Source organism: Pteropus medius, unplaced genomic scaffold (assembly GCF_902729225.1).
Source record: "Pteropus medius unplaced genomic scaffold, Ma_sr-lr_union100, whole genome shotgun sequence".
Taxonomy (NCBI): domain Eukaryota; kingdom Metazoa; phylum Chordata; class Mammalia; order Chiroptera; family Pteropodidae; genus Pteropus; species Pteropus medius.
Window position 1 is genome coordinate 1,647,823 of NW_024341893.1, and position 22,429 is coordinate 1,670,251.

The window sequence follows — 22,429 nt, forward strand, 5'->3', positions numbered from 1 at the left end:
TCCAGTAGTTCATAGATAATTCTGCAGGGAGCAGGAGTAGCCTAGGCATTGAGCCTCAGAGAACAACAAAAGCCATAATTTCCTCCTCAGGGGCAGAGCCTACCCTTAGTCTTGTCTACCCCAAGGCTGGGTACTCAGGAGGCCATGATGAAACAAAATTGCTTAGGCCCAAACCTTGGAATCATAACCTTGACTTTTCTCTTTATCTTGAACCCAATATCTAAATTTGTGAACTCCACCTTCAAAATGGAGCTAGTATCTGCCCACCTCTCCCCGCCTCCACTTCTCTCACCCTGGTCCTGTGCACCATTGTCTCCCCGTGGACCATCGCAATGGTCTTTTTCTTGTCTCCTCGCCGCCCCACCCCGTGTCTATTCCCCATTTAACAGGCAGCCAGAGGGAACCTGTGAACACCTGAGTCAGGTAACATCCTTCCCATACTTGGAGCCTTCCTGTAGCTTCATTTCACTCGAGTGAACACCAAAGTCCATGTAATGGTTTGCAAGTCCCTACAGATCTGTCCTGTCACCTCTGCTCTCATCTCCTAAGTACTTTCTTTCTTGCTTCCTCCCCTCCAGACACTTGAGCTCCCTTAATGTCCCTCAGACTAACCGGATATGCTCCTCCCCCAGGGCCTTGCACTCACAGTTCCCTTTACCTGCTCTTCCTGGAGACGTCCACTGGACTCCCTCACCTCCCTCAGGGCTCTATTCAGTTGTTCTTTAGTGAGACCAAATTTGACCACCCTGGCTAAAATTAACATCCCCCATCTGCACTTTTTCGCTACAGTTCATGTCATTTCTAACGTCCTTCATCTCTCTCACTATAAAGTTCATAAGCTCCTTGTGGGAAATAAGTTTTGTCTGTTTACTGCTTTATCCCCAGAGCCTGGAACAGGGTTTGACATACAATGGATGTTCAATTATGTATTTGAGTGACTGACTGTATGAAACTTAGCTGGAGGGTCTGCTTGGGAGTAAAGGATGAAGAAAGGAACATTGGATAGATTTGTTTGGTGGTTCAGGAAGGTGAGTGGAGGGGGCACATCGATGCAAATAAAGAATACAGGCTGAGACTTTGTCACAGATATTTCTTGGAGAGGATATCATGTCCCCTCCCTCGATGACAAGGCTGGGTCTTTGGCCCCCATCCTCCCCCACCACTTCTGCCTGCATTGACAATAACAATATTGAGGTCACAGACTGGCTTGGAATCAAGATCAGGAAGATAAATATTGGGGTGCCTCCCCCAAGTCTGGGGGCCAAGCATCCAATCCGAGGGGCAAGCAGCTGGGAAATTGGGCCTGGAGGTACCAGGGTCTGTCTTCCTGGCTCCCAGCATCAGCCCTCCATACACCCCTGATTTGGGGGTGATAGAGATAATTCATGGATCAGAGGTGGGTAATAAGCAGGGAGCAAGACTGGGAGACCTGGAAGAGGCGGTGCTGGGAGGTGGGAGCCGGAGGAACCTTCCCCCGGCTCCCACCACTTGGTCCGCAGATCCCGCAGCACCTTACAGCACTCTGGTCCCCCGTCCCGCCCCTCCCCAAAACGAGGTAGGTTAAGAATGGAGTTTCCCCCCTGCCCACCACGGAAGGGAGGAGACCGAGGCACAGAGAGGGGGATGGGGAACCAAGTTGCCCCAGCCCCCAGTCCCTCTGCCCTCAGCTCTGGTGGGTCTGACAGTGATGAGAGCTGGGCAGAGTGGGGATGGGAGGGACACCCCCTTTTCTCTCACTCATCCCAGAGTCTGGTTGGGAGAGTTGAATCTCACAGGTTCCGGATGAAATAAATAGTTAATTTAAAGGAAGTGACAGAAGGCTCTATCCCTCTGGCCCCCTTGACCTATCCCTTGAACCCCCACAAGGCCATCCGTGTCTGGGTAATAAAGATAAGTGCATATTTCCAGATGCTTGGGACCAGATGCAGGTCCTAAGCCCATATGACATTGAGATCGTCTTGCTCCAAGACCTTGACCCCCCCTATTCAGGTCATCAGATTTGAGGTACCCTGAAGTCCCAGTCTACAAAGGGGAAAGAGACCGTGGCACCCACCTTCCCCCAAAGGGGGCCTGGGGGCCATGAAACAGGCTTTCAAACTTTCTGAAGCAATCCCCACCTCTGAGATGGAAGAGAAGGGATTAATGGAGGGCGGAACATAAAAGCTCGAATCAGGGCTAGGGCTCAAGGTTGGGCTTGGGGAGAGTCCGCAGTCTGGAGAGAGGGAGAGGTAAGGGAGGAGGGAGCGCACTCACAAGCACACCAGCAGAGCCTAGCTGTCCCAAAAGGTGCTTTTGTGTAACTTAGAAAAAGGCACACCTTTCTCTGAAGGCAGTGTGGCCAGCAGAGTGTGATGTGGATTCTAACCCCACTCACCACCTAGGCCATGTGCCTTTGCCTTGTAAACAGCCTGCACAATCATCTATGGCAATGCTGGGTCCTAGAGATGGGAGTTGGGGAGCTCATGGTGGTCCTGGAATCCAGGAACATGAGCTCAAAACGGTTTTTTTTTTTTTTTCTCTCTCTCTCCTAGGGTAAAGGGGTGGTTCTATGGGATGCTGGGGGCTTAGGCCAGGGCCCTTGGAAATAGAATTTCAGAGTCTGGGACTTTGGAGTCTCAGTGAAGCCTACGGACAGCAGGATTCAAGGGGCTGCAGGTCTCAGGGATTATCAGGCTACAGATTTCCCAAGAAATCTGATGCGAAGGTGCTAGGGTCCTGGGGTACCTCGGATCTGTCTCTGGTATAGAGGGACCAAGGTCTTGGCTCAGGGATAATCCCAATGTTGTAGTGGCTTGAGCCATAAATTTGGAAGGTCAATGGCACCTTGGGGTCTTGGATCCAGTGCTCTTAAAGCACCTTGGGGGTCAATCGGGTAGGGGCCAAGGAGTCAGAGGTCCGAGTTGTCATGAACATGCCATCTTCTGGGAGCTGGGCTTTAGGGGATTGGGGATCTGGGGGTACAAAGAAGCCAAATATTCCGGGACATTCTGGGGCTTGAAATCCAAGTCGAAGAGGGCTGAGGACTTGGGACCAGTGTCTTGGGGCCTGAGGTGTTGGTGGCCTTTAGTCCTCCATCTGGGGGTACTAGGAACTTCAGAGTCCTACATACGAGATCCAAAGCCTTGGGGAACACTGGGTGGGGGAGGGGTTCATAGAGGTCTTTGATCTCTAGCTCCAGGAGTGTCTTGGAGTCTGACATCTGGATTTCGGGGGGAGGGGAGCCATGCTCTAAGTTGGGTCTCCTGTCATTTTGGTCAGAGAACATCTGTCAGAACACGTGTAAGGACTCAGGGCATCTTAAGAGGGCTTGGTGTTTCAGGGGTCCTGGGGCTACGAGAACATCTCAGATATGGGTGCCCCAGGTTTTAGGTGATCATTCAGGGACCATTCGGGGATGATCTGGGTCCTGTGGTTTCAAGATCTGGGAGTAACTGTATATAGGCAGATTCAGATACTGGCAACTCTTGCCTGTGGGACAGTGATCTGGGGGTTTGCTCAGACCCTGCGTTTGTCAGGGTCCCTGTGCCCCTAGGCCTGCGTGAGGCATGGAGCCTAGGAATGAATGCCTGGAGTCTCCTCAGTTTACGCCAGGGGTCGGGGAGAAGGGTGCAGGATGGGGATGCCAGAACTCAGGACGCCTGAGACCTCTTGGACAGACATCCCAATGAAACTGTGTATGGGGTCTCTCAGTCCTAGATTTGGGGTCCAGGTTCCAGATCTGGGGTCTCTCAATCCAAACTCAAGGTCCAAGTTCCGGGTGTGCCTAGATTTGGGATCGGAATGGAGTCCGGGGTCCTGAACCGTCAATTTTGGGTCCTTGGTCTGGGGACTGGACCCGCTAGGCCGTCCTCACCGCGCTGCCTCCTCGTGGCGGCCCCCGCAGCCAGCACAGCCGCATCGCGCCGCGACCCAGTGGCAGGCGCGCAGGGGCGCATAGCAGCAGAGGCAGGGCACTGCCAGAGAAAGAGCAGCCAGCGCGGCCCAGCGTGCAGCGGGGCGCGGGTGGCCTGGCTCACAAGCGCACGGGTCCGAGAAGTCCCCTTCGGCGTCCGACAGGCAGTGGTAGAGCAAGCTCTCGGCGCACCACAGGCAGCTAAGGCGGCGCACCAGCAGGCGACCAGGGTCCGGGGCCTCAGCGCAGCGGCCACCACGCCCGTCTGCTCTGCGGCGGAAGAGCGCGCGGCAGTGCACGCAACGCGCTGCCTCCTCCGCCTCCGGGGAGGCCTTGGCTGGCGCGGGGGTTGGACCCGGGGGTGGGCGAGCTGGGGGTGCCGGGGGTGCAGCCTGGGTGAGAGGGGCGGGTAGGGCAGTGGGGGGCCCCAGGGCGGCTCCCCTCAATGTGCCGGTCTTGGCGAAGCGCACGACGCAGGTGGACAGGGCGAGGGGTGCGGGTGGCCCGGCGCGCCGGTAATCCTCATAGCCGCGGCCGCCCCAGCCCAGGCCCCCTGCCCCGGCCAGCGGCTCTGAGGGCTCTGGAATTCCCGTGAATGGAAGGAGCGGAGGATAGCTCTGCGGGACGAAGGGACAGGAGAACCGGTTAGCGGGGTCTGTGATCCCTCACATCCCGCCGCAACCCCAATCCATCCCAGTCTCAGAAGACCCCAAAATCCAGACTCCGCCACCGGCTTCATTCATCTGAGCATCCTGTCCTGGGAAGTCCAAGGCCCCAGCCCTCCTCTCCCGGGGGACAGAGGAAATCTAGGCGACAGACAGAAGAATCCCGGCACCAAGCCCACACCTTAAGAACCCAGTGCAGGCTCCCAGTCCTATCCTCTCTCAAGAGTCAGGAGTCTCAGCCCCTAGCCCCTTCTATGCTCAGATCCAGGCGTTCTGGACCCCAGTCATCTCCTCCTCTGGGATGAAGGAGTCCAGTCCCCAGGTCCCTTTAACCCCTTGGATTCTGGGCGCACCTCCCAACTCCATGAATTAAACGACCTAAAGAATCCTTTCCTTTAGTACCAGCAACCCCCTAATATACTGGAAGAATTCATTTGTCCAAGTCGTCCCCCAACCACTCTGGAATTCAGAACTTTCCAAAATCTCCAAGAGTGCAGGAACATGGGGAGCCCTCCCCCAACTTCCCCTCCCAGGAACCCAGGCCTGCAAGCTCCACTGCCCTCACCCCCTTGGCTCAGGTCAGTCATCCCCTAGGATCTGCTTGTGGTTCCTCGCCCCTCTGCAGCCTCAGCTCCTGCCCACTTCCGGACCCCAGCACCCAGACCCACCCACGAAGGCGCACCTGAGTGGAGGAGCAGTGGCGCTGGGGAGGTGTGGCCGGCCCGAAGCCAGAAGCTGACTCCACGGTGATGATGGGGGCCGCCACCGAGGCGGTGGGAGGCGTCTCCTGGCGGCTGTGACTGGAGGAGGAGTCGCTGTCCACGTGGGACTGGGGGAGATTGGTGGCCTCAGAGCCAAACCCGCACAGCCGCTGCCCTCCACACAGGCCCCCTCCCATTGCCAGCGGGGGCTCTGCAGCAGCAGGCCCCGGTTCAAGACCTGGCTCTGCCACTGACTGGTTGTGTGACCTCCGGCAAGTGAGCTCATCTCTCTGAGGTTTAGTTTCCTCCTCTGTAAGATGGGGATCATAATTATGTCTATTCATAAGGCTGTGGTTAGGCCTCACTGTAAAGGGCATGCCACATGCTTGAAGTCTGGGAAGAGCTGCCCATGCTCTTATCTGCTCGGCTCACCAACCTACAGGGATGTCAAATCATCCTTCTTTCTCAGAAACCTGCTCCCTCGGCCAGACAGCTGCCTTCCTGCCTCATTCCCACCACACCTTTCTGGGGCAGTTCCACTCACCTGGAATGCATTCCTTCCCATCTAGACTAAACTCTGTCCTGTACAAGCTGAAACATCACTTCTCGGACCCTCGGTTTCCTTTCTGTCACCTGGGAATCATTCTACCTCAAGCATTTACTATCTCCAATACCCATCCGCTGAGCACCCACGACACGCCAGGCTCACAGAGGCCATTGTGAGGATGTGAGACGGAGCTTGAAAGGCACAGAATCTTTCCTGAGTAAACACTCAATAATTGAGAAGTGTCTATGTGACTTTTGTAGACCCACCTGCATCTCCCATTACCCTGGGAGTCCCCATTTTCTGTCAAGGGTATCAGTTTCCTTCCTCCCCAGTGTTCTCAAGCAATTCCCACTGTTCCCAGCAAGTGCCAAATCGCATGAAACATTCTGTACATTTATTGATTCAATAAATTTATTCAACACATCTTTACTAAACACTTACTGTATACCAGGCCCTGTTTTAAGCCTTGGAGATCAGCAAGAAAGCGACAAAAGATCCTTGCCCTCCTGGAGCTGACACTCTAGCATGGGAGAATGACAGTAAACTAACAGATAAGAAAATTATCTATTGGTAAAGAAAATAAGGAAAATATCTTAGAAACTGGGAAAAAATTAGAACACAATAAAGAACATCAGGAGATTGCAATTTTAAACAAGTTCCTCAGGGAAGGCCTCACTGAGAAGGTGACGTGTGTGTAAGCCCTGAAGGACATAAGAGAATGAGCCATGTGGAAATTTAGGATGAGTGTTCCAAGACAGAAGGACCAGCCAGTGCAAAGACTGAGACAGGAATGTGCCTGCCCTTTAGAATAACAGCAAGGAGGCCAGTGTGGCTGCAGCAGAGTGAGCAAGAGGGAGAATAAGAGGGGACCAGATGGTGTGGGATCTTATGTGCCACTGTAAGGACTCTGCCCTTTATCCTGAGTGAGATGGAGCCCTGGGAGGGTTCTGACTGGTGTATGGCTACGATCTGACTTCAGTGTCAATAGGGTCCCTCTGGCTGTGTGTGGGGAACTGACAGTAGGGATGGGGGGTGAAGGGCAGTTGACAGTGAGAAGCTGATGAGATAGTCCAGTTGGAGGATGAGGCTGGGCAGTACCAGGTTGGAGGTAGTCTGATCATTTTGAAAGTGGAGCATATTATTTACTGGCAGATTACATGAGGGGCATTAAAAACAAGAGAGGAGTCAAGGACGACTCCAAGGTTTGTGCCGAGTCACTAAAGTAATGTGTTCATCCATTTACTTTTAATATTTATTTTTATAGTTTACTTTCTTTTTCTTTTTCCTTTTTTTTTTTTAAATTTTCTGCCTCTATACACCGGAAGAGAAGCTCCATGAGGAAAGGGACTTTGTTTTGTTCACTGATGTATCCCCAGTGCCTAAAACATTATTTACTGAAGGTGCTCGATAAATACCCTTGAATGAGTGTATGAACGTGTTCTATCATGACAGAACAGAAACTGTTCTGGGATTGAATCGATAGTGATAGTTTGGGCCCAAATTTCTGTCTCCAGCATGTGGCATGGTGCCTGATACACAGTAGGTGCTCAAGAATTGTTCGTGGAATAGAAACCCCCCCTGGCCTCCCAGCAGAGCTGGTCCTCGAGACTCACCGTCAGAGGGCAGGGAGTCTCTGCGGTGTCCTGGGAAGGGGAGGAGGAGGAGGAAGAGGAGGAGGGAGTGAGTGAGCCTGGGGCAGGGAGAAAGGCAGAAAGTGAGTTCCCTGGGCCCCAGCTTCCCCCACCCTCCACTCCGACCCTCAGTGCCCACCACGTACGCCGCTCACCTCTACCCAGCGCCGCCAGTGCAGCCAGCAGGCTCTTCTGGAACTCATCAGCCTCTGCAGGACTCTGAAACGTCAGCCCAAACTTGCAGTCTCCCAGGCTCCAGTGATGGAAGATGGGGTTCACCTTGTTGTAAACCAAGCCTGGCTTCAGAGTACACTCCAAGGTGGTCTGAGGGGCAAAAAGGAGCCAGGTCAGATACTCCCATCCAGCCATGCCTGGAACTTCCCCTCCGCTTCTAGCCTCTCTGCAGACCCCAGCACCCCAAGCTTCATTTCTCAGTCCTAGGTGTAGCCTGGAATCTTGATCAACACCCCAATGCCACTCCTCCATTTTATTGAACACACCTCTGATACTCCAATATTTCCCCCAAACCCTTTGATCTCTACATTTTCAATACTCCCCTCTGATATTCCAATAGGAATCCCAGATTTTATTGAATGCCTCAAAAAATTAGTCCCCTTCTGATAATCCAATATCCTCCCTTCTAACTCAATAGTATTTCCAAAACTTTATTGAACACCTCAACATATTACTATTAATTCCCTTCTGATGCTCCAATAATCTCCCAAAACACTACCTCAAACATTCTCATCAAACTCCCACGGATTTCCGTTCACATGCTAGATGTTCCCTCACATCCTTGCCCAACGTCACTACGCTCCTTCACGCCACTTCAAATCCCCAGCATTGTTCCTTCAGACCCCTGTTCTGAAATGCAACCAAGCTTTTGCAAACCATCGAAATCTTTCTACTAGACCCCTGCCTGAAACTTGAGCACTGTCCTTCCAGCTCGTGCCACACAGCCCAGAATATTCCTGCTGAACCCACATATAGGACTGTAAACCCTATTTGACATTTCCAGATGGTCCCCTGCCAAATGACTTCATATACTTAGGGCAGACTGGGGCCAGTGGTGTAGGCCCTCGTGGTGAGGATTTCTGAGCAAGATGGAGCCACAGGAGGGTTCTGAGCGGAAGAGGGATATGATCTGAGTCAGGTGTTAGCAGGGCCCCGCTGGAACACACTGAAGTGGGGGAGGGAGCAGGGCAAGGAGAGCAGTGAGGAGGCTGCTGTGATAGTCCAGCAGGCGACAGCAGTAGACAGGACCTGTTTAATACCCCAAATATTCCCGAAACTCCCAACTCCTATCCATAGGACAGATACTTCCAAACTCCATCCCACACCCCAGTTTGATTCCCAGGCTTGAAGATGACCTAACCTCACCTCTGCACTCCCAGCCCCATTCCCCTATACAGGCCCCACCCTGCTCATTGTTGGCTCGCTCTGGTCCAGGGCTCTTTGCGTGGATGACCGTGGTGCCTGGTGGGCCCCTCGAGGCCTGGCCCCCTCCGGACCCCGACATCGGCTCACCCCGGCTGGGGCCCCGCCCCCACGGCAGCCAGCCTGGAGTCATCTCGGGCCATCACCACAGCTCGGACCCGAACCATGTACCTGGAGGTGGGGAGAGAGGGACAACACAGTCAGTGACTTCTGCTCTCCCGTTCAATGTCCCTCCAACCCCCATCTCCCCTCTTTGTCTCTCACATCTGGATCCACTGCACCCTTTGCCACTAATATTCACCTTCCCTTCTATTTCCACCTTCTCCCCCATACCCACCTTCTCTCCCCATGCCTACCTTCTTCCAGCATGGCTTCTTTCTTCCTCATGCCATTTCTTTTCTCCCATGCCTACCTCTTCCACACCCACCTTTCCTCCCTCTCCCCATCTTTCCCATCCACACTGCAGTTTCAGTCTTCCACTTCCCTTCCCCCTCCTGCTCATCCCCTATCAACCCCGTCTCCTTCTCCCTTCCCATACCCGCAGCCCCACCCATCGTTCCCCCTCACAGCTGGGTGCTTGCGCATATGTATTTTCTCAGAGCCCATCAACTCAGCTCCCGGCCCCCCTACACTGCCTCTGCACCCTGCCGTCCAGGCCACAGGCTGGATGAGAAACCCAGGCTCTCTTCCCCCACTCCTTCCCGGATTTATGAATGAGACCGGATGTAAAGCTCACTGAGTCACCCAGCAACGGGAGATGGTCAGGGACCAGGGAGAGAAACAGAAATGGCCAGAGAGAGGCCCAAAGGGAGATGGAAGCAGAGGAAGCCAGAAACCGGCGACCCAGACACATCCAGAGAGCATTTCATTCACAAAAAATCAAGCCTGCTCCCTCAGGCCCCAGCCTAAAGAAGGCAAAGGAGAGAGATTGGCAGCGGGGGTGGGAGGGTGGGGGAGAGTGTTGATCTCTCCTCCTCCACCTCCCCGCCCCAGCATCCTTCAGAAGCATTTTACCCCTCCCCCCAGCTCAGGGACGTAGCCCTCCGCCCAGTAATAGGGATCAACGTCCAGCCCCTCACTACCGCCTAGAGCAGGGACCCTGGCGTCCCAGACTTAGGGACCCATGCAACAAGCTCTAGCCCTTGCCCCCACCTGCAGGCTGCCGGGTTTCTCCCGCCCTTCAGTAGGGGAAGGGGCGGCAGCAGCGCCCCCAGCCCCCTTTTCTCAATGGAATGGGATTTTGTGAATGAGCAGTCACGTGACACTGCTTCCTTTGTCCGCCCGCCTCTCCCGACAACAGGTGAAGCAGAGAAAAAGGGCAGGGGTACCCCCCAGGGCCTAGCTGCAATGAGACGCCAGGATTTCTGGGTGCCCCACGCTCCCCACACGTTTCCCGGGGGGAGTAGTCTCCACAGTTCCTCAATGGTGGGGGTCCAGTACGAAAATTTATGAATGGAGCGTCCTCAAGGAAGTCCAGGACCCCCAAATGGAGACTGGTACCCCAAATGGCTGCCGCGCAGTTTAGGGGCCCCCACCCCCTTGTCCTTCCAGCCGGGATCTGAGGGGAGCCCGGGTGGGCAGGAGGCGCAGCGCGGCCCTGGCCGCCCCCACACCGGGACAGGCGGTCTGTCAGCCCCCGCCCTCTCACCCCCTTGGCACCTGCCTGGGAGGCTCCGGCCGGGCTCCGAGCGGCGGCGACGTGGCCTCCTCCTCCTCCTCCTGTTCGCTCCGGCTCCCTCGCAGGCTCCGGCAGCGCTAGAGACGGGCACCGGGAGCCGGGGCGAGGGGGGAGGGAGGGGGAGCCTGGAAGATGGGTGAGGGGGAGGGGGCGGCTTGGGGGAGGGGTAAGCGCTGGGCGGGCATACTTGCCCGCTGGGTCCTAGAGCCCGGCACTGGCTCCTGCGAACAGCCCCCCAGCTCCCATTTTCTCAGGATCCAGAGAGGATTCCCTCCTTTCCCACCCATTCGCACCGTTGGTCCCTGAGGCTGTGGGGAAGGGGTCAGGTTCATAGCCTCTTCCCAGCGTTCTAAAGAGGTGAAGGTCTACGCTTTGGGTTCTAAATGGGAGGGACTGAAAGCCTCACCGGGTTCGAAAAAGGATGGGGCGAGAAGGGGGCTTTCACGAGTGGGCGAGGTCGGAGGGCCCAGGAAAGGAGAGGGTGAGGACATCTAAGGCGCGGACCCGAGAGTGCGTCATGGAGGGGGCGGGTCCACCGCGGATGGGCCTTTTGGAAGGACCCGAGGAAGGAGAGGGTTTTGGGAAAAGTTGTTATGCAGAGCCCTAAAAGGGGGGAGTTTAGAAGTAAATTGACTTAGGAGTGGGGAGCAAGAGAGACCCCCAAAAGGGAAGAACTACGTAGCAGTGTTCCTAATGGGCGGGGCTTTGAGAGAGGGACTAAAGGAGAAGGGCGAAGCATTGTAAAGGGGAGGAGCTATGGAATACGTCCTAAAAGGGTGGGGCGTAGAACGCCAAGGCTTGGGGGAGGGGAAGAAGACATCCGAGTATTAGATCCAGGTTCGTAAGGGGCTATGCTCGAGCTGTCTCACAGGGGGGCGGGGCCTCGAGCCCGGGGGCGGGGCCTAGATCTCGGGGTCCGCCCTCGCTGTCTCGCCCAGCTGCCTTCACCCGCACCCCCGTTCTTTTCGGTTATTTTCTGCTACGGCCGTTCCCCGTACTGCCCTTGGCCCAGGGGGCCACGGTCTGAACTTTGGTCGGCAGGAGGAGTCGGTGAGTGGGAACCTCTGGGCGAAGGAGGAGCTAAGGGCGGAGCTTGGGGGAAGGGGTGGGGCCTGAGTGTTGAGGACTGACGGTAGACCTGGAGCGGGAAAAGAAATTTAGCAGCGAGGCCTGAGGACCTGTCGCTGTCGGAGGAGAAGGCAGGACCCAAATGATCGACAGAGAGAGATAACGGAGGGTTAAAAGTGAGAACTGAAGGAGGAGTTAGCATGACCAGAACACCTGGAATTTGTTAGGTGGAGTAGGGGCCAGACCTGGGGAGGTGTTGATGAGGCACGATTCCCTGACAATCGAGGGCGGGACCAGAGCGCGGGGGCGGGGTTAGAGTGCAGAGAGAGAAGCCTAAAAGTCCTTGTAAGGTTTTTTAGGCTACTGAACACAACCGCAAATGTTATGGCCTGAGTGACAGGAAAGTTGGCAAGACCTGTCTTGGAGCCCGGAGACCGGGGACGTGGCCAAAGTGTAGAGATGTGATCTAAGGGATCAGCCAGGGGGTTAGGGACCGAGCTTTAGTACACTGAGAGGAAGGAACCTCTGTCCGAACAGGAGCTGTGTGGGCCCTTGGGGGGAAGAAAGAGTGAGCGCCGAGAGTCAGGGAACACGAATGTGGCTAGAGACCAGTGCCTGAGTGGATCTTGGAGGACAGGGACGGGGCAGGTGCCGACCGGTAGGACCAATAACAGGCAGCCTCGTTGGGTCCGCACATCCCTGGTCGACTGACTGACGGAAGTTTTTCCGACCACAGTCCCCGACCTTCGTCAGAAATGGGGAACGTGCAGTCGGAGCCGTCCGCTGGCGGGGGCTCCCGAAAAGAGCAGGCCTCGGACCGCTCCTCCGACTCTCGCCGGACGACCCTGGCAGAGCCCGAGGTGACCCCCTCTTCCCCTGCCATGCGCCTGGCTCGCGGGCTGGGCGTCTGGTTCCCCGGCAGCTTCGCGTCCCCGGGACTCCTGGTACCCCCGGAACCCCAGACCTCACCCTCACCCCTGCCCCTGACCTTAGAACTGCCCTCGCCAGTGACGCCCCCTTCAGAGGAGGCGGCTACGGCCGCGGTCTCCACACCACCCCCGCCCCCCGTGGGGACCCTGCTGCCCGCGCCGTCTAAGTGGCGAAAACCCACGGGCACTCCGGTGCCCCGGATCCGCGGTCTGCTGGAGGCAAGCCATCGCGGTCAGGGCGACCCTCCGAGCCTCCACCCGCTGCCGCCGCCGCCCCGGCAACTAACCGAAGAAGACCCTGACCCTGTCCCAAGGGCCCCATCCCCGACTCCACCACCCTTGGAGCCGCGGAAGCCGCTACCACCGCCACCTTTCGACCGGCAGCCCCCGGACCGCAAAATCAGTCCTGCTCTGGCCACATCCGCCGCAACCCCCACAGAAAGCCAGGTCGGGCGCGGCAGCGAGGGCCAGACGGCCGGCGGGGCCCGCGGAGGGGCGCCGCCCCAAGCGGGCGAGGGCGAAATGGCCCGGCCTGCGGCCTCGGAGTCCGGCCTGAGTCTGCTGTGTAAAGTCACCTTCAAGTCGGGGCCCCCTTTGCCCCCTGCGGCAGCGTCGAGTTCCTTAGCCGCCAAAGCCTCGCTCGGGGGCGGCGGAGGCGGTGGACTCTTCTCCTCTGCCTCGGGCGCCATCTCTTACGCTGAGGCCCTGAAGCAGGGACCCCTGACTCCTGGGGCCGCTCGCCCCCTGGGAGAGGTCGCTCGGGGGACCCAGGAAGCAGGGGGCGGTAATGGAGACGGCGAGGGGTGTTCTAGACTCCCCTCGGCGCCTGCGTCCCATCCCCGGGTCCTTCCGCCGCCACCCTACACCACCTTCCCAGGCTCAAAGCCCAAATTTGACTGGGTGAGTCCTCCCGATGGCCCTGAACGCCACTTCCGCTTTAATGGAGCTGGAGGAGGCATCGGGGCGCCCCGACGGCGCACGGCCGCGCTCTCTGGGCCCTGGGGCTCCCCACCGCCTCCGCCAGTGCAGGCGCACTCAGCTCCCGGGCCCCGGAGGCCCGCACCTTCCCTGCTGGCGCCGCCTATGTTCATCTTCCCAGCGCCTGCCAATGGCGAACCTGTGCGCCCCGGGCCTCCGGGGCCACAGGAGTTGTTGCCACCGCCGCCGCCACCCACGCCGCCTCCCGCGCCGCCGCCGCCGCCCACACCGCAGCCGCCAGTGCTCCAGCCAACGCCGCGGCCCTCCGTGCTCTCGCCCACCCCAGGCCCGGGCCACTTGGAGTCGACCTTGGCTCCCACCCCGGCTCCCGCCCCACCCCTCGCCTTGGCTGCGGACCAGGCCGTGGTGCCTGCCCCTGTCCCGGCCCCTGTCCGGGCCCCTGCCCCTGCCCCTGTCCTGACCCCGGCCCCCGACTGACGACCCGGCCCCGGCCCCGACCCCGGCCCCGACCCCGGTTCAGATCCCGACCTGACCCCGTACTCGACCTGACCCCGGACCCGGCCCCGGCCCCGGCCCCGGCCTCGTTCCTGGCCCCGGCCCCAGCCGCAATCGTAGCCCCAACGGCAGTCGTAACCGCAGCCGCAGCCCCAGCTCCATCCCCGGCTCCAGCTCCCACCGTGGCCGAGCCATCAGCTCCTGCACCCGCGCCCATCAAGGCCCGCACGCGCAGAAACAAGGGGCTCCGCGCAGCCCGGGGCGCGCCCCGTGAGGATGGCACGCCTGGAGATGGTCCCCGCGAACGGACTGCAGCTACTGTGACTGACAACGGCAGTGGAGGGGGTGGTGGCGGCGGGACTCCTCCGGCAGGGACAGTTAACACAGGTGCGGCACGCCACTGGCCACCCTTCCAGGTGCTTAACTCTTGTCCCTGCAAGTGTTACTGCCGCCACCAGCCGCGCCATCGCCGCCTGCCGCGCAACGTGTCTGCCTGGTGAGGGGTGTAAGGCTTATGGAGGGGAGAGCATACCCCTCTTAGGACTTTCCCATAGTCCCATTCGGCCTTTGGCATCCGGACCCTAGCTGAACCTTGACCTTTCCTTTGGTTGCATCTCAAGCCCAGCTGTGCTCCAAGCCTTCAGAACCCCTGGGTGGGGGGTGGGGGAGACACAGGGGCCTAGCCTCTTGGTATCTAGACCAAGCTGACCCCTGGCTCTCTTGTTACTTTCTGGAGCCATAAAGGAAGCTGGTTCCAGCTAGCCTGACCCTCTTCCCACTGTCCCCAAAAGCACCAGGAGGTGCCCTTAAGGGATGAGAAGGGAGGAGATGACTGTTTTCTGGAACCAAAAGAATATAAATGCAGGCCTCTAAAGGAAGCCCCTGGTCTAGCCCCTCAGACTTCTACCCCTCCCTTTGGCAACTTCTGACTCTGCATCCCAAGGTTTTGACCATCAGAGGGCACTGACACCCCAGTCCTTGTGCTGCAAGAGACTACTCCTGAGTCCTCAGATCCAGGGGAGAGGATCACAGCATCATCCAATTACCACCTCCCCCAAAACTGAATCTCAGGATTAGTCACCAGGATCTCTGTGACCCTGGCTCCTGAGGACCCTAAGTCACTAGGAGACCCTCTTGGGGCTCAGCTGGGGTTAGGGGTGGGGGGGTCACACTTTTACCAACCCTCAGCCCCCTTTCCTATTTAGTGAATACAGGCCTGCCCTACACTGCTTCTGGGATATTCAGACATGGCCTCTTATACAGCTGGGACAAGTAGAGCCTAAAAGGGATAAGGGCCTGGTCACATAGCCAGGCCCTGCTGACTCCACCTTCCCCCTAGGCTGAGCACACCCACAAACCACCTGAGTGAGCCACCCTGGGTCGCCACCATCAAGCTGGCCGGCTCCCTGGTCGTGGGGCTGGAGCACTACGACTTGCAGACCACCCATTCCAACTGAGTGCAGTCTGCGCAATGGCCTCTGCCTTCCTCTCCTTGACAATAAAATAACCATCCAGATGCCTAGCTGCCTATCAAGTCACCTGCTAAGGGTTGAAGGGGTGGGGTGGGGCAGGGCAGAGGTCTCCATGCAAGCACATCCTAGAAACAGTAAGGATACTGTAGAGCAGCAGTAATGGATGTTCCATTCATCCAGCATCCAGACTGATTGGCCCTGGGGGTGAGACGGTCTCATTCCCCTCAATACCATTAGCCCCATTTCTGAGCTGATCTGGCACCAAGTTCAAGAGTTCAGCACAAATCACTCTGGAAAGCAGGAGTGACCATTCCCATTTCATGGCTGGGGAAACTCTGGGAGACTCTGGGAGACTGTTGAAAATCCCAAAAATGGCTCAGCCACATTGGACTCTGCCTTAAACACCTTTGTGAGAATTTCAAGGCAGGAAATACAGACTGGGGTGTGGGAGGTCATAAGTCACTGCACTGGCTCAAGAAGGCTGGGAACCGGAACAAGTCCATACCAGGGCCTGCCCATGCCTTTCATTCCACAGAGGTCTCAAACTGGTAGACCACAAACGGGTTCACTTTGCACGTCATTTTAAAAAAGGGTTTAATTCATTGCAAACTTTCAAAAATTGGGACATTTCATCCCCTTTGCTAAAACCTCTGGTGTCTTGGCCTGGCCCTCTTGTGTGTCCACAGCTGGGTACAACAGTTCCTCTACCCAGGTGCATGTGTTTGATACTTTGAGCAAAGGCCACTGGACAGTGGCTGCCCCCTGAGGGCCCTCAAACTTCCAAATTCTTCAAAGATAAGGACTTGCCTCCTCCCCATTCCACCCGGGGAAGACAAGGGCCTAGGAGAGAGAATGTCCATCCAGCTTTATTGGAAGAAACCCAGCACTATGAATGCTTTCAATAATGCAAGCCCGGCCCCACCCCAGTGCCTGCTGGGCTCAGACGATCATCTCCAGCTGCCGGGCATACTCGATGACCTGTTTGGCCAGCTCTGTGGAGGGGATGGTGGTATCTTCTGGCTTCTGCTGTTGGCTGGCAAAGCTGTAGTAGTTGTTGAGGCCCAGGACCCACCCTCGCTGCAGAAAGGGAGGAATGAGAGATGGGTGGGGTGATCACACGGGCTCCCTCCCCAACCCACAGAGCCAGTAATTACCCATATGGGCCCTGGCTCGACTTCCTCATCAATCCTATTCCACCCGAACAACTCTAGGCAAGTAACTTCACCTCTCTGTGCCTCAGTTTCTCCATGTTTGAGACTGGGACTCTCATCGCATGCCCTAGATCTGCTGTGAGGATTCAGTCAATATCTGTGAAGTGCTGACAATAGTGTCTGGTCCAGAGGAAACGATCACTAAATATCAGCCATCACCACTGCTCAAGTTCGGTTTCGCCAGGGTCACAGCACCCCAGGCACCAGCATCCCCAGGGGCACTGCTCCTGCACAAATACCCCAGACCGAATGAAGCAAAGTCTTGTAGGGAAAACTGCAACCTCCAAGGAATTCCGAAAAGGACAACAGCTGACATGTGCCGAGTACCCACCCCCACCTGGAGCCAGGTGCTGTGCTAAGCTCATCTCACATGTTGAATTCGAGCCCCATTCTACAGATACGGAAATTGAAGCACAGAGAAGATCGGCAACTTGCCTGAGGCCACACAACTGGATTTAAACCTGGGCAGTCTTGCCCCAGCGTCCCTCCAGACCATCCTCACTGCTATTAGTGAGTGTACCCTTTAGCCCTACAACCTGCACCCCAGCCACCTTCTTGGCGTAGTCTGTCATCTTTTTGGGTGTGTTGAAGAAGAGGATCCGGGTGGCCTCAGTGAAGAGGATTTTCTCATAGGCCTTCTCGATGCACCCAGCAATCTCATCCCTGGGGGAAGAAGAGATTCTCGTTACTGAGCAGACAACGCTCCGGGCCCTGTCCTCACTGGCCTGACATGCATGAGCTGATCCTTCAGTTCAGCACTGACTGCTGGAGTTTGTTCCCTGCCCTATTTAACCAGCGGAAGCTCAGAAAGAGAGAAAGAGCTTGACCTGAGCTGCAAAGCCAGAGCCACAATAGGGTCCACACCCAGGTCTGACCAGCTTCTGGGCCCAAACTCTGAATCCCACTCCCAACCACGAGGGCTTCGGGCTGTCTGGAAGCCAGCCTAGGATTCTCGTGAGGCAGTCTCGTCACGTAACAACCCCCAACAAGGATTCTGCACCCCATTTGTAGATCTGATCTGAGGGGGTTCCATGTACTCCTGCTAAGAGGCATCATGATCAACAGTGAAGCAGAAAAACAGCAAGGCACTGAGTCACTGAAACGGGCGAAGTTAGCTCTGGAGAAAAAACAATGACAGGGAAGGAACATCTGCGTCTGAGGTATTTTATCTTAGGCCAGGTAGTAGGCATGTGGTGCTCATTTTTTACTCCCTGTTCACTGTGGATGGCCAGTATATCTAATAATTAAAAATAATCTCAACTGGCCAAACTGCTCTCCTTGCTCCCACCACCTCTCTGGGCTTGGCTCAGCCACCCAAGGAATGGAAACCCATCTCAGTCTGACACTCTGCCACCACGTGGACACCAACGTGGACACCCTTTTACCTCAAGGGGGAATAAATGTCGTGTCCACCTGCTCATGTGATGTCAGTTGTGCAGACAGCAACCTCTCTGAGGCTACCAGAACCTGGTAGCCCCTTTCTGAAGGAGAAATGAGGGCTCCACAGTCTAGGTGACCTGAGGTGAGGCTGCATGACATGTGGGCTGGAACACTTCTAAAGCAGCATGGTCTCTGTCTGCTGAGCACTGTCTGGGCGCCAAGTCCATGCTCTCGGCCTGACATGTATGGGCACATGTGTAAACAGACCACAGCAAGATGAGGGCTGTTTGCCAATCTCATGACTGGTTCCAGTTCATAGAAATGGAGAACTGATGTGCTCAGCACCCCCAGTTCACAAGTGGCCAGAATAGGATTCAACTAAGGACTGCCTGACTCCAGATTCTGAGCTCTTTCCGAACCCCACAGCGTCTGGCCCCCACACACCTGATAGTGTCAAGCAAGATGTCAATGAAGAAGGTATAGCTCTCAGCAGGGATGTTGCCTTTGGCCAGGAACACCTTGTTGTAGCTGCCCTCCATCAGGTACTGCAGAGGTCAGGAGTGGAAAAGACGAGAGGATAAGGAAGCAGCAGCATAGGGATCTGCCCACTGAGGCCTCGCCATACTCCTGGTGCCTCCATAATCCCCTCATTGCCAGAACACCCAGTTCCCATGCAGCTTTGGCACCTGCTCGTCCAGGAAGCCCTCCCTGGTTTACTTACACACACACACACACATACACTCACTCCATTCCTCCCTCCCTCCCTCTCTCTCCCCGCCTTGGGCTGGTATGTAATCTACGCCAGGCATGTTTCTGCCTTGGGACCCTGGGACTGGCTGCTTCCTCTACCTGGATCACTGACTCCCCAGATGTCCACATGGTTGAGTTCTTCACGCCTCTCAAGTCTTTCCCAAATGTCACCTTTTCAAAGCAAGGCCTGCCCTGACTCACCATCCTCGTTCCTATTTTTCTCCACAGCACTTAATATCTGACAGACCATTTCTTGTCAGTTTCCTCACCTGAATGTCACACACATAAGATCTGGAATTGTATCTGTTTTGTTCACTGTACAGTCTGAAAACCAACCACAATAGCACACATCTGGGGCTCAATATTTGTTGGAAAACTAAGCAAATGAGTCTGTGGGTTGAAAGATGAGCGAACCCTGCTCATTCCTCCAGGAAACCTTCCCTAATGTCTGTCCCTGTACCACCCCCTTTAGCCAGGCCCTCTTCCCGCTTCCCCAGCCTCACTTGCTCAAGAGATACAGGATGCTTGATGTATACATTGGTCTGGATGTCCTTGGCCGGCAGCCGCTCTAACTCTGTGTGGAACTCAGCCACCCGGTTCTGGGACAGCAGGAAGAGGAGGTTGAGGCCCAAGAGCTGGTGCATGTATGCCGACTCGGGGAGCTGCTCCCTGTGGACCAGGGCAGGGGAACCAAGGTAACGAAGGCTTAGGTACCTACTGAGCCCCCCACTCCGGGCTCCAGGGACCCTGACGACTGCCCCGGGCTGTCTCCTTGGAGAGAGATATTGAGTCCGGGGTTTTCAGATGAAGCTGATGCCCAAAAAGGCAAGAAGTCACAAGTCATAAACCCCCAAGCAAATGACCTCACTTTAGAAAGTAACTCAGCCTCAGTTTCCCCAGCCGTAAAATGAGTATCATCACAGCAGCCATATCACAGAGGTAGGTTAAATGAATAAGGGTTAAGGGAATCAAATGATTTACCCAGATAAAGTGATTGCAACAGTACCTGGCCCAAATAAATACTGTGTAAGTGTTAGCTATGATTATGATATTAAGAATCATCACTCTTACTTTAAGGGGAAAACAGGATTAGGGAGATAAAGTCATTTGCCCAAGACCACATAATCAAAGTGGCAAAATCAGTTTCAAATTCTGGTTTGTGTGACTTCTGATGCCAAATTCTTAATCATCAATTCATGTGAGTACCACTGAGTTATAAAACCATCCAGCTTTATATTCAACACATGCTCAATGAGTCCCTACCCTAAGCCTGGCCCCTGCTGGCAGTGCTAGAACACAGCAGTGACCAAGACCCATCTACCTTTAGGCAGCTCACAGTCCAGTGGAAGAGACAGGCCTGGGATGGGGAAAGCATAGGCAGAGGAGTCAGGGCTGTGATGGGGGAGGCACATAGGGGTCAGAGGTAGGATGGGGAGGCACAGAGGGGTCAGGGGTGGGGTGGGTAGGCACCCAAGCAGTGGGATCAGGGTTGATACAGCATTGGAGGCCACAGGAAAGAGCTTGGCCTGGAACCTGGGGGGTATGGAGAGCCATGACAAGTTCCAAGCAGGGCATCAACATGGTCGAATTTCAGTGTCACAAAGATTCTGATTGCTGTGGGGGTGATGAGCCAAAGGGGCAAGGCTGGGGCCAGAAAAGGTGAAGGGTGGTCGTGGCTACACTGGGGAGTAGAAATTAGTGAAGGAATATGGAAGCGGAGACAGATTGGAGGGTAACAGAGACTGGATGGTACAATCCCAGCCTCAGGACCTTCAGGCCAACCCCCCGACCCTGCAGCCTCTGGGGATGGAGCTAAGCAAAGGGGGATTTCCCCGGTAAAGGAAGATGACCCAAGCAGCTGGAGCACCAGGGGCCGAAGAGTCACCATGTAACCCTCCAACCCCAATCTGGGCAGAGCCCATCCTCACTTGTAATCGAAGTAGTAGCATTTGAGCTGAGCCATGTAGCGCTCGAAGGAGGGGATGTCCTTGCGTAGGATACTCCACTGGGCCCCAATCTCCAGTATGTCACCTGTGAGTGACAGGGCAGGTTCTCAGTCACCTCCTGAGAACCTGCCCTGTCTCCTGACCACCACTGCTACCATTCCTACCACAACTCCCAGCCCACCATCCCCCACCAATTCCAGTGACACTCACGGGCCAGAATGAGTTGCTGTTTGGTCAATTTGGTCCCTGTGGTTGGCAGGAAGTTGAGCTCCAACAGAACCAGCTGATGAAGAAGACAGGGAAAGAAGGAAGGAAGGAAAGAAGATGGACTTCGGGTAATGATTACTTACTTTTTCTAGGCCTTGCTTTTGCAATCTAGAAAATGCAGCTCATACTTATCCCTGACTCATAAGGTTGTTATTAGTATTAAAAGAGTCAGTCCTCACAAAACACTGAGAATAGGGCCTGGGCACACTGTAATCATTCAGGATCACCTCATATTACAATTATTGATAGCCCCACTGAGTAAACAGTAGATGCACTATGTGTCTGGCCCAATGGAATCAAGAGGGTAGAGGGACACTAGCACCTTCAGTTCTTGGCAGACCTTTCCCATACATACTTCATTAGGTTGGGCCCAGCTACCCGCCCATCCCAAATCAACACCAGGGAGAGAGGAGCACTAACTTCACCCCATGGTCCAGCCCACAGTATTTGTACTCTTTCCCAGTTGGTCTGAAGCACCCTGAACCTCATTCTGGTCTCCTACTATGAGATTTTTTCCTAGATTTAGGCCAGCCCTCACACTTGGCCGGCCCCTCACTTCTCACAGATGTGACCCTAAGACCCAAACCTCTCAGATCCTAACTTGGTCTGGTCTTGACCGCACACCCCATCATCTCCTCCTCCTCCTTTCATCACCGTGTCCAGTCCTCATTCCTCACTCGGTCCCATCCAGAACCCGCCATCAGAAAAATTCCGACACCCTCATCCTGCTACTACAGCCAGCTAGGCCTCCGAGCATCAAAATCTGGATCTGCTGCTCAGTCATGCCAGAACCACTCTCTCCATCACCCCGCCACCCCGCACCATGGGGCCACGTTTGGTCCGTTCCAGGTCCCTCTCACTTCCTTCACCACTCCAAACCCCAACTTGGCTGTTCCGAATTCTTCACCCTACTGGATCCCCCAGCTCGCCTTGGTCTCGATGGCACCGCGATCTCCCCACGGTCTGGGACTCGGCTAGGTCTAGACCCGTCGTAGCGTCCCCAGTCCGCCCCTACCTTGAGACGGCCCAGCTCTTCCCCGCACTTGCTAAGGTTTGGGCTTTTACGGTTCCACTCGCCCTTGAGTTGCTCGTACATGCCGGCCGCAGCCTGCAGGATCGCGCCCGAGGCCGCCGAAGGCCCCGAGCTCGAGGAGCCCACGGCCCCGTTTATCGCCGCAGCCGCCATCTTCCGTGATGCGGCAAACCGCCGGTCAGACCTACGCCTACAGCCGCTCCCCCGGCGGAAGTGGGGCCTGGAGGTGGAGCCCAAAGCCGGGGGCGTGGCTACGACTACCTGCCTCCGCCCACCGCGCTGTGCGCTCGGTGGCTGTCGAGGCGGTGTCCTGGGAGCTCGGCCCTTAATGAACATGTTAGTCGGAGCTCCGCCTGCTGTCTCTTAAGATGGTCACCGGAAGTCGCCT

General features: G+C 56.0%; 3 protein-coding genes across 4 annotated transcripts; 1 reads left to right on the top strand and 2 right to left on the bottom strand.

Moving 5' to 3' along the window:
* Positions 1-1,070: 1,070 nt before the first annotated feature.
* Positions 1,071-10,883, bottom strand: SPRED3 (sprouty related EVH1 domain containing 3). Its single transcript, XM_039855219.1, has 6 exons — positions 10,845-10,883; positions 10,533-10,628; positions 7,592-7,760; positions 7,419-7,495; positions 5,240-5,386; positions 1,071-4,509 (listed from the first exon to the last, which is right to left on the bottom strand). Exons 1-6 carry the CDS (start codon positions 10,881-10,883, stop codon positions 3,850-3,852), a joined length of 1,188 nt encoding a protein of 395 aa, XP_039711153.1. The 3' UTR covers positions 1,071-3,849.
* GGN (gametogenetin) lies at positions 10,681-15,504 on the top strand. The gene is made up of 4 exons (XM_039854992.1): positions 10,681-11,601; positions 12,356-13,885; positions 14,131-14,478; positions 15,322-15,504. The coding sequence occupies exons 2-4, from the start codon at positions 12,375-12,377 to the stop codon at positions 15,437-15,439; spliced, it is 1,977 nt and encodes a 658-aa protein (XP_039710926.1). The 5' UTR covers positions 10,681-11,601; positions 12,356-12,374; the 3' UTR covers positions 15,440-15,504.
* Positions 15,505-16,295: 791 nt separating this feature from the next.
* Positions 16,296-22,429, bottom strand: PSMD8 (proteasome 26S subunit, non-ATPase 8). Of its 2 annotated transcripts, none has more exons than XM_039854990.1 (7): positions 22,024-22,392; positions 20,952-21,024; positions 20,724-20,826; positions 19,299-19,464; positions 18,490-18,590; positions 17,202-17,328; positions 16,296-16,531 (listed from the first exon to the last, which is right to left on the bottom strand). In XM_039854990.1, the coding sequence occupies exons 1-7, from the start codon at positions 22,375-22,377 to the stop codon at positions 16,394-16,396; spliced, it is 1,062 nt and encodes a 353-aa protein (XP_039710924.1). In that variant the 5' UTR covers positions 22,378-22,392; the 3' UTR covers positions 16,296-16,393. The 2 variants fall into 2 exon arrangements, with proteins under 2 accessions (XP_039710924.1, XP_039710925.1); XM_039854991.1 differs by having other exon boundaries at positions 16,301-16,531; positions 17,217-17,328; positions 22,024-22,429.

Bases quoted from the DNA above. Each gene is read 5' to 3' on its own strand.
- SPRED3 (XM_039855219.1), bottom strand. From the start codon at position 10,883: ATGAACCTGACCCCTTCCCCACAGCCTCAGGGACCAACG. The intron at 7,761-10,532 runs GTGCCAAGGGGG...TTTGCCCCTCAG, and splicing joins GGCCGGAGCCTCCCAGGCAG to ACCACCTTGGAGTGTACTCT. The intron at 4,510-5,239 runs GTGCGCCTTCGT...TTCGTCCCGCAG, and splicing joins GCCACTGCTCCTCCACTCAG to AGCTATCCTCCGCTCCTTCC.
- GGN (XM_039854992.1), top strand. From the start codon at position 12,375: ATGGGGAACGTGCAGTCGGAGCCGTCCGCTGGCGGGGGCTCCCGAAAA. The intron at 13,886-14,130 runs GGCCGTGGTGCC...AACCGCAGCCGC, and splicing joins CTCGCCTTGGCTGCGGACCA to AGCCCCAGCTCCATCCCCGG. The intron at 14,479-15,321 runs GTGAGGGGTGTA...CCTTCCCCCTAG, and splicing joins CCGCGCAACGTGTCTGCCTG to GCTGAGCACACCCACAAACC.
- PSMD8 (XM_039854990.1), bottom strand. From the start codon at position 22,377: ATGTTCATTAAGGGCCGAGCTCCCAGGACACCGCCTCGACAGCCACCG. The intron at 19,465-20,723 runs GTGAGGATGGGC...CCTGGTCCACAG, and splicing joins TGCTACTACTTCGATTACAA to GGAGCAGCTCCCCGAGTCGG. The intron at 18,591-19,298 runs GTGAGGCTGGGG...TGACCTCTGCAG, and splicing joins ATCCTGTATCTCTTGAGCAA to TACCTGATGGAGGGCAGCTA.